This window comes from Anguilla rostrata, chromosome 5, assembly GCF_018555375.3.
Source record: "Anguilla rostrata isolate EN2019 chromosome 5, ASM1855537v3, whole genome shotgun sequence".
In the NCBI taxonomy this organism is placed as follows: Eukaryota; Metazoa; Chordata; class Actinopteri; order Anguilliformes; family Anguillidae; genus Anguilla; species Anguilla rostrata.
In genome coordinates this window covers 62,522,696-62,542,373 of record NC_057937.1, presented here as the reverse complement: position 1 = coordinate 62,542,373, position 19,678 = coordinate 62,522,696, and the positions used below count along the sequence as shown (strand labels likewise).

General features: G+C 47.0%; 1 protein-coding gene across 1 annotated transcript; it reads left to right on the top strand.

Annotated features, from left to right (window-relative positions):
* Window positions 1-13,291: 13,291 nt before the first annotated feature.
* Window positions 13,292-19,094, top strand: LOC135255882 (leucine-rich repeat LGI family member 2-like). The gene is made up of 4 exons (XM_064337647.1): window positions 13,292-13,575; window positions 14,337-14,506; window positions 15,935-16,099; window positions 16,495-19,094. The coding sequence occupies exons 1-4, from the start codon at window positions 13,523-13,525 to the stop codon at window positions 17,310-17,312; spliced, it is 1,206 nt and encodes a 401-aa protein (XP_064193717.1). The 5' UTR covers window positions 13,292-13,522; the 3' UTR covers window positions 17,313-19,094.
* Window positions 19,095-19,678: the final 584 nt, after the last annotated feature.

Sequence of the window (19,678 nt, the reverse complement as noted above, 5' to 3'; positions counted from 1 at the left end):
TGATCAATATTTGTTCAGAAGCTTGGGGAAAAAATAAAAAATAAAGTATTGTTATGCAGAGTGACTTCAGTTTAATAACCTATTTTTACTTGGTGGTTAAGCACCTTTGCTCAAAAATTACGAAGGCAGTGGCCCACCTGGGATTCAAACCAGCAACCTCTGAGTTACAAAGCCAGTTCCCTCATTATATTACACTGATGCCCAGCAACCTGACAAGGCCTGTTCCATGACTTTTTGTGACATTCCAAAGACTCTTCACTGAGTTGCAATTCTTCCTGAGCGTTTCTTACTGCCTCTGATTTTCCATTGGTGTGAATGCCAGCAGCGGCCAACCGTGTCTGTGAAGCACAGGTGAAAGGCAGAGATCGGGGCAGCTACATGGGCCTGCTTGGGATGCCAGTTTTGGGGGGGGGGGTGACTCATCCCTAGGCTATGCTATTTATTTCTGTATTATTTAGCATTTCTGTAACACGATGAAAATCTGCGTGTTTTACACCATCCTGGGCCAGGAGCCCGCGGTTGGTGTGCTGACTGTCCCAAAACCATGTCCTTATCAGACCAGAGCAGCCTCACAGAGCGATGTACTGTATTAACCGTTATGCAAGACACACCCTAACCCCCTCCAACCCCCCAACATTCCCCTTAAATTTACCCTGTATCCTCTCTGTCAAAACAACCCCATCGTCTGTGCTGCATGCCTGTGCTATAATTACCGCACATTACCCCCGCGTGGCATCCATCACGGCTGTTATTACCTCAGATTACCCCACGTCCTGTAAATTAGCCTCATTATTACCCCAAATTACCCCGTGGAGCACGCAACGGTCATTTTGGGATCACCCCACACTACCCTGTGTCCCAGGGTCCTGTGAGAATAATTAAGTTACCATAGCCCCCCATTGACCATTTAAATTAGACACGCTGGTGCCTAATAATAATCATTTTGAATAGACTGATGGGGAAAGGGGGTGATCACTCAATTATTGTCCGTAGACTTCTAATGTAAATAATAATAAACACTGCGACAGTTGCTGGTGTTTGGTGGTGTGATGCGCAATCCCTCATTGTGCATCACCAGTAAGAGGGGCTGGAGGGAGCCAGCAGAACACGCTTTTTCTGACAGCCACATGTCTATCTGAGGAGCGTTAATAGGCCGATCTTTTCGGTTGGAAAATTAGTAAAATCTGGATATCCTTTGAGCGTTGTTTGTAATACAGGAGGAAAGCTGGAGAGACGTCCTCTCCGCATTCCCTGTGTCAAAAGGAATTTTGGTGGGAATGGCTTCAGAACTGTATTTGGGTTTGCTGTTCAAGCTAAGGAAGACTTTTAATTGTGGATGATGATGTCATTATCAGGAACTTTAAAAGAATTGCACAAATACTCACAAGATATTTTTTTTATGAGTAAATGGTTATGATGAGGTGATGTCTCCAGTACGCCTGAACGTTTTTTTTTATTTCTTTGTGATTTGTTAACTTGTTTGAAAGAATATCACCTCCTGTCCTCTGTTGGTGAGTATTTGGAGGGTGTTGTCATAGTAATGTAACATCACCGCGTCCCAGCGGGCATCTGACCGCAACCCTGCCCAGCATTGTGCAAGCGCTTTGTGTCAGCCGAGGCGTCGCTACAATGAGCTGCAGAGTAACTTTACGCAAGAGCGCCCCGGGTCACAGAGGACACGAGAGCCCGGCTGGGGCTCCCACTGGGAAATGCCCCCCCCCCCCACCCCATGAACCGTCTGGCCCCTGTGTCTCCAAAACCCTATTAAAAATAGAGAGCAGTTAACTGTAGATAACAGCTACTCTAGAGTCGCTACTCCTGCGTTGGGCCCCATGTTTTGGCTAGGCATGCCGAAGCACTTTAGGGCCACACACACACACACCTCAGCTATCACACTATCACCACTACAACATACTGCACAACACACACACAGTACTCACACACAACACAACGCTACCCACACATACCACCTAACACTCAACTACACCTAACACACACACGCTACACAACACACTCTACTCCACACACATCACACGTTTGGCTCACACACACACACAGCTACACACACACACACTCTACACACACACTTACTCACACACATACACACTTACTCACACACACACACGCACGCTACACACACACACACTCGACACACAGCTACTCACACACACACTTACTCACACACACACACTCAGTTACTCACACACATACACACTTACTCACACACACACACGTACGCTACACACTAACACACTCTACACACACACTTACTCACACACATACACATTACTCAAAAAACACGTAGGTATCATCACAACACTTACTACATACCACCACGGGTACACACACTCTACACACTACTCACACATACATACTCACACACCTACCCACACCACACACACTCTCCACACTTCTCCACACCCGCGTACACACACACACAGCTACCACCACAACACACACCTCACATACACTTCAAAACCTTCCCCACCCCGCCGTACACACACAACACCACACACACCACTCCACACTCTCCACATACACATATCCACACACACACGCCGTACCACACACTGCACACACACACTCACCACACACACACCACATCTACACACACATACTCCACACATACCACTACAACACCCCACCACAACACACACACACATCTACAACACTTATCACACACATACACTTACTCCACGCCGTCACCACAGTTACCACACAACACCCACGTACACACACACCCACTCTACACACCACTTACCCACCATACCTCCACACACACCATGACCACCACACACCCCAGTTAACTCTTTAGGACTGCACAAATTAGATAAATGATAGTATATGTTGTGAGCAATACTATTTTACGTGTGTGGCGTGAAAGAGAGAGAAGAGGAGATGAGGACAAGCCCTTATTTAGGTGAGCTGTCTCTGTGTATCTGTTAAATATCTGTGAGGACTTCTTATTTTCTTTTATTCCTTGGAAAAAAACCCTTCCTCAGCACTTTTTTTCTGTCAAATCATCATTTGTTTCAGACCATCAGGGGCGCAGTTTAGCAGGAATCCACAGGGTGTGGGTGTCCACATGCTCCCCTGGCCCAATAGCATGCTAACACAGAGTACCGATTAAACCTGTGAAAACATGCTGCGTTTTACAAGAGCACAGCATGACCATGTTTATGTTCTAGCCTTATGAAAATGACATTGCCTCATGCCTAGAAATAAAAATAAAACCCCTATTATATAAATATATTGCCTCAGCAGCGCCCCGTCTGAAGTTTTGGGGGCAGACTGCTCGGGACGGGCGCTGACAGGGGAGCTGTGAACCGCGGGACTGGCGGACTGCCACGCCCAGCTGGAGGGCGCTATATTAGGGGCGAGAGGTGAGGTAACGGGGACCCGACTGCTTGTTTTCATAGGAATATGAGTTTGGTTGGCCGTTTAAAAAAGGGCTGTTTTTCTGTCAGAGAGCCTATCAGCGGGATGCTGATTAATCCCAAAGGACATGGCAGAGAGAGATTCAGCTTTATAAGGCTCTGTGGCACAAAAGACAAAAGTGTGTGTGTGTCTGTGTGTCTGTGTGTGTGTGTCTGTGTGTGTGACAGAGTGTGTGTGTGTCTGACAGTGTGAGAGTGTGAGAGTTTGTGTGTTTGTGTGTGTGTCTGTGTGTGTGACAGAGTGTGTGTGTGTGTGTGAGTGTGAGAGTGAGAGTTTGTGTGTTTGTGTGTGTGTCTGTGTGTGTGACAGAGTGTGTGTGGTGTGAGTGAGAGTTGTGGTTGTGTATTGTGTGTGTGTGTGTGTGAAAGTGTGAGAGCTTCTGTGTGTGAGAGTGAGAGTTTGTGTGTGTGTGTGTGTGTGTCTGTGTGTGTGACAGAGTGTGTGTGTGTCTGACAGTGTGAGAGCTTGTGTGTGTGTGTGTGAGAGTTAGAGTTGTGTGTGTGTGTGTGTGTGTGTGAGAGTGAGAGTTTGTGTGTTTGTGTGTGTGTGTGTGTGTGTGTGAGAGTGAGAGTTTGTGTGTGTGTGTGTGTGTGTGTGTGTGAGGGGGCACACTGCTTGTGTACCACATTGGCATTGGTGTGGTCTCGTTCAGTAGTGTGATGCTGTTCTTCTAAAGATGGCCGCCAGCCTGTCTGCGGGTAACAAGGCCGGCGCTCTGAGCATACCTGGCCTGACCTTTCCTGCGTGTCCCGTTTCATCTCCCCGTCTGGAGCTCCGTCCCGTCCCGTCCCGTCACGTCCCGACCCTGCCAGGGTCTTAGGTGATTTGGGGAAGGGGGTAAGAATGGACATCCTGTCGCCGGCGCTTTGTGAAATGTTTTTTTTCGGCACGAGAACGAAACCGTATGCAAGCGTGGAGCAGACGCTTTCACGCTGTCGCCGACGGTCTCTGTTTCCGCAGGGTGGGGGGGCGGGGTGGTGGCGCGTGGGGGGGGGGGGGGTACAGGGGGTGCATGTGTCTTTAAAAAAGCACCAGAAGATATAGAGCTGTCATCGATGTTCCGGACGATTCCAGGCATCCGTGGACGCTGCCCCTCTGTCTCCACCGCGCGCGAGGATCGCCATGGTAACTGCACGGCGGTACCTCGTGCGCTAGGAGCTACGTGGCTAGCCCGTGCCGTAACACCCCCCCCGGGCCCCTCCAAGGACAGACGCGGCGCAGTGGGGGATTCTGGGTATTTCCTGATAAATTGCTTTGTTTCACCCCCCTTACTTCTCAGATGACCCACAGCGAAAGGGGGGGGGGGAGGTGGGGGAGGGGAAGGGGTATTCGCCTCAACTGCCACCCTTGCGTGCTGCTTCATGCATGTCTTCTCATGTGAGCTCATGTTGCGCCAAACCTTGTGTGATCGATGGAGGGAGTGAGATTTCTTATCCTATTATATTTAGCCTAATAGCAGGGTCAGGGGGTGCTTAGGTTTTATCAGGACACCAGAGAGCCTCAGGACCTGGAGGAAATGCTTCCCTTGAAGGATGAGGTTGCCTACAGCACAGTGTCTCTGTGGCTGCGTGGGTACATAGTCTCTCTGCCTGAGCGAGGGCAGTGACTGCCCCCTGCTGGTCAGCCCATGCCACTGCCAGCAGTGGCTAACCCTCAGGTGTGACTCCTGCGGAGCCTGGTTAACCCTTTACTGCATTAACATACTTTTTTATGTTTATACTGCAAAGAATATTTGATTCATATTTCTGAACGTATATATCAGAAAGTGCAGTTAATAAATTGTTAACTGTAAGTGGAGGAACACGCGCACACACACACACACACACACACACACACACACAGGAACAGAGAGCCGATTCAGAAATTCTTCTCACAGTATACCCCCAGCTGCAGAATCCTCTGCCACTCTGTGATCTGTATATACGAACAGTTGCCGTGCCGCTGATTGATTTGACTTCTGAATGGCGAAACAACAAAGCGTCTGCTCTAACAATAACTCTGATGGTGCGCAGCCCATGGCGATAATCTATCACAGCTGGTGTGGTCCATGTGTAATCCGCTGAAGCCCCGCCCCTTTTCTGCCCGCATGCTGAACGCTGTTTGCAATTGCAGCCCAATGCATGCAGTAAACAGTGGTAACAAAATTTCATTCAAAGCCCCTTGTTCTCAACACAAGTGGGTCCTTGACACTGAACTGCACTGAAGCAGCGACTCACCGTACCAGTGCATAGAAAGCACATGGATAGCCCGGGCCCCTAGGACACGACCAGCGGCGGTAAGAGCCTATTGATCTCTGTGAATATTTAATGTCAAAATGCCAACTGATGGAATATGATAGTGTCTGTAGGACTAAGAGGTATAATTTAACCTCTTCCACAAAGGAGTAAAGGGTGTCCTCCCATTTGTAAACTGAGATCGCCCTTGTGTGAATAGAGTATCCGTCAAATAGCAGCTTATGCAGGTTGCATTTATTTATTTATTTATTTATTTATTTATTTATATACACGCAGTCCTTTTTATGCAGCTGGATATTTCAGGGCAGCGATTTAAGTGCTTTGCTCAAGTCTATGACTGCAGTGTCCCACCAGGCAAACAAAACCTGCAACCTCTGGGAACCACCAGCCCAGCTCTGTAGCTACTGCACTAGGCACATTATCCACCTGAAAGCATATGATGCTATAAAATAACTATTTACAGTCTTAATTTAGCAGATGCCTTTGGCCAAAGTAACTTAGAAAAGGCTGTTTGACACGGGCCGCCTGTGAAAGTACACACCAGTCCTACATAACCACTCGCCTGTTACATTAGTGAACTCTGACCCCTGCCATTTTTCTCTCAGTATCCCGGACAATCGCCGCACCTGATTGGCTCTGACACCTCACCTGGAGCAATCTAATCCAATCAAAAGCACCTTATCAATGTGTCTAATCAATGGCAGAGCCGTTTAGGGTACATTTGAATAAAACAGTAAAAAAAAATGTTATTTACATTATCCCCGCCCTGATTTGAAAGCACAGCACAAGACCCAATTATTTTGTTAAATGGTGTACACAGTACTAGCCAACCATTTTTGAGACTATTTACTCACACTACGTCCTACTTATAAAAGAATATATGAGTGAGATGTACAGTACACGCGTGTAACACGCGTGTAACATGTGACTTGTCCATTACACATGCACAGCTTCAGTCCTTCCTCCGTCGCTGGTGGGAGGGACACTGATGATTTAATGGTCCCTGAATCAGCACCGAATATGAACCATCCCTGACTGCGCTGAGGTTGCATATTGTGTGTGTGTGTGTGTGTGTGACTGTATGCGAGTGTGTGTGTTTGTGTGACTATGTGAGTGTGTGCGTTTGTGTGTGTTTATGTGTGTGCGTGTGTGTCTGTGTGCATGTGTGTGTCTGTGTGTGCGTGTGCATGTGTGTGTGTGTGTGTGTCAGAGTGTATGTTGGAAGGAACCAGGCTCAAGGGGGAAACCCATCCTCCTCTGGTCGGCTCAGGGTGCCGACTGGTGACCAACATGTCAGTCAGTTTTATAGGGTTTATGATGTGGCTCAGATGATGGGTGGGGCCGGGTAGTGATGTGTGTGTGTGTGTGTATGCGTGTGTGTGTGTGAGAGTGTGTGTGTGTGTGCGTGTGTGTGTGTGAGAGTGTGTGCGTGTGAGTATGTGTGTGTACGTGTGAGTGTGTGTGTGCGTGTGAGAGTGTGTGTGTGTGTGTGTTTGTGTGCGTGTGAGAGTGTGTGTGTGTGTGTGTGTATGCGTGTGAGAGTGTGTGCACACCCTGCCCGTCAGTTCTTTGTGCTGACTGAAACTAAGATGTTATCAGCGAACTCCTTAAAAGAGCCCTTCTCTGCCAGAACAAGCGTTTGGTGATATTTTTACATTTAGGCCTTTAGACATTACATTACATTACATTCATTTAGCAGACGCTTTTATCCAAAGCGACGTACAAAAGTGCATTTTCATGATCGTAGACAACTGCTGAACACGGGTTCAGTAAGGTACAATTACTTATTTTGTAAAGCTATTTCTAGCCGAGAACAAAGAACACTATCCTGGTCTAACATCTGCAAAGCCAAACTAGGCAGAAGAATAAGCTAGAGTATTAGGACAAATACAATTTACCAAGAAGTGCAGGGATGGGGCAACATGTAACAAGTGACAGGAAAAAAGGGTTTTTTTTTTTTTTTTTTTTTTTTTAATATATATATATATATATATATATATATACACACAGCGTGGTGGTGGTTATTCTAGGTATAGTCTGAAGAGATGAGTCTTCAGGCCACGGCGGAAGATGGATAGTGAGGGGGAGGTTCGGAGAGGGACGGGGAGTTCGTTCCACCACTGGGGAGCTAGGGTGGAGAAGCTCTGTGATCCCTTTGGGCGGGTGGGAGGGGTTGCAAGACGCCCTGCTGCCGCAGAGCGGAGCGTTCGAGCAGGCACATAGAATTGAGTCATGTCCTGCAAGTAGATAGGGGCTGTCCTGTTGGCGGCAGTGTAGGCAAGGGTCAGGGCTTTGAATCGGATCCTGGCAGCGACCGGTAGCCAGTGAAGTGATCGCAGCAGGGGAGTGACGTGGGAGAATTTGGGGAGGTTGTAGATGAGTCGGGCAGCGGCATTCTGAATCATCTGTAGTGGCTGTATGGCACAAGCTGGCAGGTTTGCAAGGAGAGAGTTGCAATAATCAAGGCGAGAGGTCACCGTAGCCTGGACGAGCAGCTGGGTGGAGTGCGTCGTCAGGTATGGTCGAATCCTCCTGATGTTGTATAGGAGGAATCTGCAGGACCGTGATGTTGCCTTGATGTGCTCCTTGAGGTCCAGCTGGTCATCCAGGACCACCCCCAGGCTCTTTGCAGAGTGAGAGGCAGTCACTGTGGTGCCATCAACCGTGATTGAGAGTTCACGAAGCAAGGAGGTCTTGTACGGGAAGAAGAGCAGCTCAGTTTTGTTGAGGTTGAGCTTCAGATGGTGGCTGGCCATCCAGGTGGAGATGTCAGCCAGGCAGGAAGAAATCTTATCATTGATCTGTGTGGCCGAGGGGGGGAAAGAAAAGTAGAGTTGTGTGTCATCTGCATAACAATGATAGGAAAAACCATGTGAATTAATGACTGAACCAAGAGATCTGGTGTATAAGGAGAACAGCAGAGGACCCAGTACAGATCCCTGCGGCACTCTTTAGCTGCTGTAACCTAACCCCACTGCCACCCAACATGGTAAAATGTTCAGTGTTAAATCAACTCTTACAGAGTATATATGTTCCCTATTGGGCCCACGGTTAAATTGACACTGGCCGTTTTACTGTGCAGTTTGGTATGGTGTTCAGGCGACTCTAGAGGTCTTCTGTGTGATCATAAATTGCGCGGGACTCTTTAGGCGGATTCGAGCGCGCGCAGTATCCGGCTCTTCAGCTGGATGCTCACCAAACATTTATGAGAATACAGTACCGCAATCTTTCTCAAATCTGCAACCGCACTGACCTCTGAACCTGTAAAATAAAATTAAAAGAAAGGCTCCTTTTCCACAGTGACATCCTTCCACTCGTTCTTTAAAAAAAAAAAATTTTTTTCATTATTTTAAAGAAGGACTCCTAAAATAGTTGGGTATAGTTTACTCCGAAAATATTTTTAGACGACATCGCCAGTCGGAAGTCGGCAGTTACTGCGCCAACATCAGCGTCTGCTCGCTTCTAGTTCATCGCATAGGCTACGGTTTCTTTACGTAACCAGAGATTGTGCTGAGATGACCCCTCCGGCATTATAAGTCTCGTTTTAGCAAAAATTGTCTTACCCACAGGAGGTAAAAAAAAAAAGAGGAGTACTTTTCTATCCAGACGGGACACTCGTGAATCACAGATGCGTGCATGCTTGTGCCATGCACGCGTAAACCGTGCACGAGGAAATCACTGAGTGATAATACTGAATATTATCGAACGGGTCCCTTGTAAATTATGAATGCACCTTCACTGTCATTAAGTGCTCTGTCAGGCAGCCTGTTTTCCCTCTTTGCGATCGTAATCTCACGAACGATGCACTCTGTCGTCACCAAAATGTCTTTATTAATAACAGATGTGCCCTTCAACGAGGTTCAACGCGTCATTCGTTAGATTCATTGATAAAAGATAGGCACATTGCGAAATAATTTCGATTGAAATGCGAAACAATTTATGAAATAAAACCGGTGTAAAAAAATTTTTCAGACGAACAATTTTTCAATTTAAAGAACATTTCCAAATTGTATTATCAACCAACCTAATAGGAGTGACTATAAAAAGTTTTAACCGTTTTCCTGACGTTGCTTAATAAAATGACTCCTGAAACCAATGACGCAAGCCGTGTTACCCCTTTTTTTTTTACACACATTGACAAATATCATTCGTAAAAGCAGCTAATTTTGCATATACATGCAGAGGCATTTGACCAACTGTATCAGACCCTCCCCGGCGTCCTGGCCGAGTTTGATAAATAATGAATTCGCAGAGGACGGTTGGGAGCGGAAAGGCTGAGGTCAGGGCTACGTTGCAGCATTCCACGCTGCAGCTCGCGCAGGGAAGACCGTTTCTCCGGCCGTCCGCTCACACATGAACGTCCGCGAGCCGACATGTCTGTCCTTAAGTGCTGCTCGATACTGTCGCTGATGTTTTTGTGGCTCGCTCCTCAGGTCCATTCTAAAAGAATTTTTAGATGTCCTTCTGCCTGTTCTTGCTCCAAGGAGTCCATCATTTGCGTCGGCTCTTCCTCTGTCCCGCGGAATATCCCGAACGACATTAACTCGCTGTAAGTGTTCTGGCTAACCCGTTTTTTTTTAACCAGGCAAAATTGTTGGGTTGCGGGTCTGTGTTGGTTATTTAAGGGACAGCATTGAATCATGAAAATAAAACGCCGATTTAAATGATTCACTCGCGATGTGAAATGTGCACCCTGAGCAATGAATGAGTAACGAGTAGCTATAAATAAATAATAAATTCTGATTTATAACATATTCGTTTGCACAGATCACGTAAGACACTATCTGTTTTGAAATGTTGGATGTGTTTTATACGCAGCCACTTAAAAATGTGTGTGTGTGCGCGCGCGCGTGTGTGAGTATGTGTGTCTGTGTGCGTGCGCTGCGTTATTGAAGCTTCACGTGCACTCATTTCCCCCCCAGGAGTATTATAAATGGAACCTTTTCCGAGATTAAAGAGGCGATGTTTTCTCATATCCCTTCTCTGCAGTTACTGTAAGTACACATTTAGCGTGATGCAATGCGCAAACCTTCACATTGCGTGTAGTTGGTATTCATTTACAGACGTTTATTTTTTCGTAACGCCCCTGGCAGTGACGCTCACTAGAAGCGGCATTTGAGGAGCCATTCATTGAGCAGCACCAGATAGTTGCAAGTTCGAGTCCCTGGGTGGGGTCGCCGTTTTAGCATTTAGCTGGGCACGGAATTGCTTTGGTAATTGGACTGCATGTAGTCTCAGTTTATGCATAAAATATAAGATACGCTCAGTGCTAATAAAGCACGGTGGCAGAGAGCTTCTGCGCTGTAAACACTTTATGGAATGGGAACGGTCCAGGGCCCAAACCCATAAATCATCTCAGAGCAGCAAGGCTGATCCTGGATCAGTTTGGCTTTTTTGGCTGATAATGAATGAGGTGAGGGTGTGGACAGGGAAAACCTGGTCCTAGATCAACCCTCTTGATGAATATGATCAGGGGTGTAGCACAAAATTCTGGGCCCTATACTTAAGCAGTCTCTGTGGGCCCCCTTCCTCTCCTGTCCATGTCTCTCACGCATCATTCCAGGCTTTTCGAGGGCCCTCCCCCCATTCTGGCCCTGGGTAGTCAGTCCCACCCCCCCCCACTACGATCCTACAGATTTCTGATATCTTGGAAGTTACAGGTTTTTAACATTTTAGGTAGAATTTAAGAAAGCATATTGGTTATTTCACCCCCCCACATCAATGTAGTGTTATCATGAGATGTCGAAACTTCCAAAGCAATTGTTGATTTATAGTTTTACACATCATTAAATATGGGGTCCCATACGGAAAAGTGATGTATTTAAATATATTACAGGGAATTCTAAATCTATTTAAATATATTATGTTATATATATGTGTGAAATACATAAATAAACATTATGGTTTAAAATTAGTTTAAATATATGTGTAACATTATTAACACTGTGTGTACACCTTTCAAAATATTACTATATTGTTATTTTTAAATATATGTAAATTGTAAATATGCAAAAGTAACCAATTTTTAATATTTATATGTAAAAACATATGTGTAATAAATACACTGAAATATATAAGTGCATATATTAAAATATGTGTATTTCCCATGCATTTTCAAATGACTCAAGACTGTTTGTACACCACTGCCTGTTATGAAGAGCTCAGCTGTTTAGGATCATTCCGATTGGCTGCTTTTCAACAAATCAATTAACCCCAAATACTCATAACAACATGTACTGTATATTGTGATGTCATAGACGGCAGGTCAGACCACACAAGTTCAGTGGGTTTTTTATGTCAGCCATGTTTTTATATTATTACTCTCAGCTTAATTAAGGGCAGTAATCAGTGGCACAGCGTACATGTCATATCACTGTGCCAGTTGATATTTTAATGTGTTTTGAATAGGCAGCATGTCCTGTCAGTTTAGGCAGATGAAATACTTTGTTTCTGTTGGTTATTGTTGCTCCAACACGGAGTGTCTTTGCAAAAAGTGTGGAATTATTTGCAAGAAAATATGCAAACGGTACTTCAGATCCACAAAGCCGATCTTTACTTTTCACATTTTCTTTACACAGACTTCTTAATTCAAATTCCTTCACCACCATAAAAGATGATGCATTCTCTGGTCTTCCACACCTGGAATACCTGTAAGTCTTTTTTTTTTTGCTGTAAATTATGTTAAAATTAATGGTTAATGAAAGTCCACAAATTTGATGCTTCAGTTTTCATGAACTGCAGTTGAAACTGGAGTAGGCACCACAGGATGTTTAGTCAAGATTTTCAAGATCTGCAGAAAATCCCCAAAAATAGTCTTACCCCCTGTGACCACAGCCTGTGACTATACGTGTAGTGTGAGTGTTCTTAGGATGGAAATACCAGTGAGTTTTATAAGAAGGAGTCTTTAAATGTCAGATAAATGTCAGTTTTAAAAAAATTTTATTAGAATGTTGAAAATTGTGTGGTGTATGCTGGGCTTATAGATGCTCTAAAAAGACCGCATGTTAAATGCCTTTAAAGTATGTTTTAAAAAAGTCAAATGTAAAAAAATATGTTAATGATATCTGGCGCTTTTCTCCTGCAGACAAGCAGCAACATGTAAAAATATGTTTTAACTCGAACCATGGTCCCTGTTTCTCCTGCAGACAAGCACTGTACAACGTCTTAATTGTTAGTACGCCATTTACCTTGCCATTTACCGCCATTGAGCGCCTGTCTCCCTGTATACACGTCTTACTGTCCGCTTCCGCCATTACCACCAGTTCCACTCGATAACAACATACGCATGAGACCATTACCCAACACGCTTCCCGTAGCCTTACGTACCCATTACCACCTTACGGTCATACCGTCATTACTGCCATTACCGCCATTACCGCCATTACCGCCATTACTACCATTTCCACCGTTACCGCCATTACCGCCATTACTACCGTTTCCACCGTTACCGCCGTTACCACCGTTACCACCTTACCGTATCACCGTACCACCGTTACGCCATTACCGTTCCAATTACCACCGTTACTACCTTACGCCGTTACCACCGTTACTGTTACCACCGTTACACCATTCACCGTTCCACTTACACCTACCACCTTACCATACGCCATCCACGTTACCACCGTTACCACCGTTACCACCGTTACCACCGTTACCGCCATTACCGCCGTTACCGCCGTTACCACCATTACCACCGTTACCACCGTTACCACCATTACCGCTGTTACCGCCTTGATCGTCATTACTGCCATTAATGCCGTTACTCTCCGCACTGCTGCACGACTGCGAGCTGAGTGGCTGTTCTCCCTGTCACTCTGGGCTGCTCTTGCAGGTCATTGGCCAATAACAACATGAAGGCCCTGCCCAGGGACCTTTTTGCGGATCTGGACTCTCTGATTGAGCTGTGAGTATCCTGTTCCACTCCCTGTGTGTTAACGAGCTCTCTAAAGGCCCGTTTGGGTTTTTAAAAATCATCAGCCACACGTCACACTTTAGAAGTTCAGGAGAATTTTCGTTCTGAAACTAGCGGGTCGATTGCAGCGAGCTGTGCTCAGCTTTGAACGCCTAACACCACAGAACTGCATCACAACTGGAACATCTCATCCTTATTTCACAGATGTGGGTGGCTGTTTCAGTTGTAATGCAGTTCTGTGGTCCAGCGGTGTGAACCTGAGGTTTAAACTCCTGCTGAGCAGGTGCTGCAATTGACCCGGTGGGTTTTTAGAATGTCCGCTGAGGGCTGCTGTGGTCAGATTCAACGTGTCAAATCTTCAGTCCAGAGTTAAGCCAAGTCTGCTCAGCCTATTCCCGACTACATATCTGGTTGTTATGGAAACAGTGGTGGAATTGTTGTTAGCCACTGATCTGGTGTGGTCTGTGTAGCGATTCCGCCGTGTCACTTTTGATTTGATGTGAGCTGGGCTTAACGGTGCACACCTGTGTGCTCTTTTTGAACCACCGCCCCTGCCTCCTGCCCTGCCCCCCGTCTCCTGCCCTGCCCCCCTGTCTCCTGCTCTGCCCCCTGTCTCCTGCCCTGCCCCCCGTCTCCTGCCCCCTGCCCTGCCCCCTGTCCCTCCTGCCCTGCCCCCCGTCTCCTGCCCTGCCCCCGTGTCTCTTGACCCGCCCCTGTCTCCTTCTCCACCCACTTTTGTTTTGCGTAACCAGGGACGTGCGGGGCAACGCTTTCCAGTGTGACTGCCGGGCCAAGTGGGTGATGACGTGGCTGAAGAGCACCAACGCCACCGTGTCGGACATCGTGTGCGCCGGGCCGGACGACATGAAGGACAAGAGGCTCAACGACCTGCAACGGCTGCAGAGCGACTGCACCTCCACCGGTACGTCCGTCAGCGTTACCCAGCATGCACTGGGGCCAGCAGCCATATCACCTTACCCAGCATGCACTAGGGCCGGTATGACCTGCACAGGCTGCAGAGCGACTGCACCTCCACCGGTACATCCGTCAGCGTTACCCAGCATGCACTGGGGCCAGCAGCCATATCACCTTACCCAGCATGCACTAGGGCCGGTATGACCTGCACAGGCTGCAGAGCGACTGCACCTCCACCGGTACATCCGTCAGCGTTACCCAGCATGCACTGGGGCCAGCAGCCATATCACCTTACCCAGCATGCACTAGGGCCGGTATGACCTGCACAGGCTGCAGAGCAACTGCACCTCCACCTGAGGCTGCTGCTCTCTTTGTACAGGTCCTGAGGCTGCTGCTGTCTCTGTGCAGGTCCTGAGGCTGCTGCTCTCTCTGTACAGGCTGCTGCTCTCTCTGTGCAGGTCCTGAGGCTGCTGCTCTCTCTGTACAGGTCCTGAGACTGCTGCTCTCTCTGTACAGGTCCTGAGGCTGCTGTTCTCTCTGTAATGGCCCTGAGGCTGCTCCTCTCTCTGTACAGGTCCTGGGGCTGCTGCTCTCTCTGTACAGGCTGCTGCTCTCTCTGTACAGGTCCTGAGGCTGCTGCTCTCTCTGTACAGGTCCTGCTGCTCTCTCTGTGCAGGTCCTGAGACTGCTGCTCTCTCTGTACAGGCTGCTGCTCTCTCTGTACCGGCTGCTGCTCTCTGTGTACAGGTCCTCAGGCTGCTGTAGTCTCTGACCATGGCGCGTGTAATGAGCCTATTCATTCAGCTTCCTTCCTCCCACAGTTCCCTGGGATACGGACCTGATCGATACCCTTTAAAGCTGACAAAGCCCTTATTGTGCTTAATCGAGATCGACAGACACAGTATCCAATATCCGATACCTGCTCCGCTGAAGAGCTGCTTCAGCGCTGGCTGTGTTTATTACCCAGGATTCCATCAGTTCTTTATGTCCCTGGAACTGACCCGTGTGCCCTGTCCAGCGCATGACCTTGTGCATGCTGGGAGACGCAGTTTGTTTGATTAATGGATGAGCCGCACCTGTGTGATAGACACTCTCAAGCATGTACACCTTTTCCCTTATTAAAAAGCCTGGGATCAAATGTAGAATGCCTGACCTTGATGCAGGACTCTGAACACACACACACACACACACACACACATACAGGCAAACACGCACACATTCAAGCACACACACACACATGCAAACACACACATGCACACATACTCTTGCACATACACACACACACACACATGCACACGCACACACACACACACACACACATACAGACACACACATTTACTTCTCTCATGGCTACCCCCCAGTTCCTGCTCTCTGTGTCTTATCTCTGGGCAATATTTCCTGTATTTCATCACTCTGTATCCCCCAACCCCCATAGATTTCACCCTGCATCAGTCGGTGGGGGTGCAGTCCCTGTCAGTGGACACCTTTTCCTATAAGAGCGACGTCTTCGTGGCCATCGCCTCTCCCAACACCGGGAGCTGCATGGTCATGCAGTGGGACCACATTGAGATGAACTTCAGAACGTATGACAACATCACCGGTGGGTCCTCCTCTGGTCCACTTACTCACAGCCTACAACCTTGTATTTATTTGTGGGGGGGGGTTGGGTTTGGAGAGGGTGGGATTCAGAGCGTGCTGTGGGGTTGGGGAAAGGATAGGGTGGGCTGGCTTGGGTGGTTGTTGTAAGTTTAAACCCACAAACACCATATGGAAATACTTTTATACGAAGGGATTTGCAGAATCGTAAGAGTTTATGGCTGTGGCATGCGATTTTGTTCGAGTGGCAGTACACAGGATTAAACCCTAGAGCTATAACAGTATGACAGTGTTCACGAGAAAGGGATGGGATTGAAGCATTTCATTTGGATGACGCAGACAGTCCCAAACGGATCTGTGAGTCCCGGCGGTCTCTAACGTCCGTCGTTCCCTCTGCAGGGCAGTCGATCGTCGGGTGCAAGTCGGTGGCGATCGAGAGCCACGTCTTCGTCATCGTGGCCCAGCTCTTCGGCGGCTCGCGGATCTACAAGTTCGACGAGGACCAGAACCGCTTCTCCAAGTTCCAGGACATCGAGGTGGCCAAGGTCTCCAAGCCCAACGACATCGAGGCCTTCCAGATCGCCAAGGAGTGGTTCTTCATCATGGCGGACAGCGCCAAGGCGGGCATGTCCACGCTCTACAAGTGGAGCGACCAGGGCTTCTACTCCTACCAGTCCCTCCACGAGTGGTTCCGGGACACGGACGCCGAATTCGTCAGCGTGGAGGGGAAGGCCCGCCTCATCCTGGCCAGCAGGTCCCAGGCCCCCGTCATCTACCAGTGGAACAAGGGGGCGCAGAAGTTCCTGGCCCAGGGGGAGATTCCCAACGTGGAGGACGCGGTGGCCGTCAAGGCCTTCCGGATCAAGGAGGACCACTACCTGGCCTTGACCCGCTTCATCGGCGACTCCAAGGTCCTCAAGTGGACCAGCAAGGATTTCGTGGAGGTGCAGGCGCTGCCCTCGCGCGGGTCCATGTCCCTGCAGCCCTTCTCCTTCAAGGACCGCCACTACCTGGCCCTGGGCAGCGACTACACCTTCTCCGGGATCTACCTGTGGAACCCGGAGACCAAGGCGTTCGAGCTCTTCAAGGAGGTGTACATCCACGCGCCCCGCTCCTTCACCGTGGTGTCCACGGACCGCCGGGACTTCCTGTTCGCCTCCAGCTTCAAGGGCAACACGCAGATCTATGAACACGTTATCGTCGACCTGAGCTTGTGAACGCAGGCCGGCCCCCTTCAGCCCCGCACCCTGAACAAGTACTGCGAGAGAAAGAGAGGAAGAGGGAGAAAGAGAGAGAGAGAAGGATGCGTGTGGCATTATCAGGTATCACGTCATATCCATGCATTTCATGCATTTCAAGGTTTTCATCTGACTCAAGTTATCTTTTACTGTTGCCCTTAACCGTTTGATACGCACAACTGTAGAGACAACTGCCGGCTCAATCAGGCCTTCTGCTTACAAACAACGAGAAAAGGGTCATTAAGGGTCTTCGTCCTCAGCATGCCTGATGTGTCAAGGAAGGTGACTTCCTTCAGTGTTGGAGACCAGTAGCCACATTTGAGAGAGTGTCAGGAAACACATTTTAATGTCTTAATCATTGCGGAATTTACCGTCTGTCACATTGTTGAATCGAGGTACATTTATGGATTCTAGCTGCTTAATGAAAAGTGATGGTTATTTCTGAGGAGATCTCAGCAAGCAGAGACTTCTAGACGCCCAGCTTCAGAAGTAGTTTGTGGATTGGCAAAAGCAGTGAGAAATCAAGACCCAATCTTTTGCCTTCCCTCAAAGGTTACATTGTTGCCTGTTAATTTTAATGAATAATGGGGAATTTCTTCAGTCATCTTTGCAGTCATCATCAGTGAATAGGCACCGGACTATTCAGCAATACAGGCAGACAGGCAAGCAGGCAGAACTAAAAAAAAAAACTGATACAGTTATTTTAGAGACGATTTGCAAAAATTTGATTTGATGAAAGAGGTGTTGGGTAGAGATGGAAAAGTGGGGTTTCATAAATCTCATTTTAGAACTTGTGTGCTGGATTGTAATATTGTTAGACGTCATGTTGGATCAGAGTGCATATTGAGTCAATATGAACTACAATAGCACTGCAGTATAAATGGGGGGAGTTACCTGCTGACGTAGTGGCTGTCTGACCACCAGTCTCAAGTTTTTTGCTTCCACATTTTATATCATTGCCTATCTCTCAACATCTTGTAAAAAAAAAATTGCCGTTTATATGGCGCAAGTATCCAATTGTGTAAATATATTTGAAGTCTTTTAGCTCTGTTCACAGCCATGAGTAGTGTGGCTGTGGAATGAGTCATGTAATAATCCTGTAATAAATCTGTAATATAACGTAATGATTCATAAAATGACATTCTGCGTAAGTGATTACATTACATTTCCTCAGAGTTAATATTCTACATGTTATTACAATTGGAATCGGCCAAAACTGCTGTAAGTTCCCCTGTCCTTAATAACAGTGCCAGTCTAAAACAATATTTTAATACAACCAGCCAGCTTCAACTTTACAAATAGTTTGCGTGGATCAAGTTTTTGTTTACGACAGATAATGTACCACCATAGCGTTCTGTAAATAGCAAGAGAAGCATTGTCAGTTATGTACGGACACAACGGAATAATGCTCAGAGATGGAAGCCAGATGTAGTGACCCTTGTTTTTAGTCTGCTATGCCACTTGGAATGCCAACGAGATATGCGCACAGCCTGAAATTCTCTCGCTTGCAGACGCATGTCATTCAAGGCTGAATGTACAATCAGTTCCTGTTTATGAAAACTTTCAATAGCCTGCAATGACATGCACATTTCTATCTTTGTTTCTCTGGCATTATATAATTAAACCCTCTGACTAAAATATGCAACTTGTACATGTACATTTTTGTACCATTATAAATATATGGATTAATGCTTAATGAATGTTTTCCCTCAAGAATAATGAAGTCTTTAAGATGACAATAAAAATGCATATGAATGACAAGTGTTTCTTTTTTTTCTTAAACCTGGACATGGAAGCTTTCTCAATAAGCTTTCTTTAATTCAGCAATTAAAAGTCCACATGATGTGTTTATGCGCATTTAAATTAGCATTTCAGAAGTTTCATCCCACAGCGTTTCAAGCACTCTCACACCTGGTCGATCACTTTATTTAGACATTCTTCAGAAGACCGGACACGTCTAGGACATTCTGTCATCGCTGAGTAATAAGGATTAGACCGATCTTTTGTAGTGCAAGAGAAATTTGCTGTGGGCAAATCACAGTCCCTTCTTTGCTCCAAATAGAAGTGTTTGTATAAATGTATAATTCTATGCTATTTATAAAGTTGTGTAAGACACTCTGGATGAGAGCGTCAGCTAAATGCCTGTAATGTAATGTAATGTAAAGTAAATGTGGTGTTTGCATGAGCAGAGGAAGGTTTCCGGGCTTTTCTGAGCCCCGGTCAGGGATTGGAACTGATAGGTTGCAGGTTTGATTCCTCGTTGGGACATTGCCATTATACCCTCTGGTCAGAAACCGGATTTAAAGCACGCAGTTAATATTCAGCTGTTTACCCAGCTGATGAGG

What these genes read in the sequence shown, in the direction of transcription:
- LOC135255882 (XM_064337647.1), top strand. Translation starts at nt 13,523, where the DNA reads ATGAAGGCCCTGCCCAGGGACCTTTTTGCGGATCTGGACTCTCTGATT. An exon ending in CTGGACTCTCTGATTGAGCT is followed by an intron (nt 13,576 to 14,336) that starts GTGAGTATCCTG and finishes TTGCGTAACCAG; the next exon opens with GGACGTGCGGGGCAACGCTT. An exon ending in GAGCGACTGCACCTCCACCG is followed by an intron (nt 14,507 to 15,934) that starts GTACGTCCGTCA and finishes CAACCCCCATAG; the next exon opens with ATTTCACCCTGCATCAGTCG.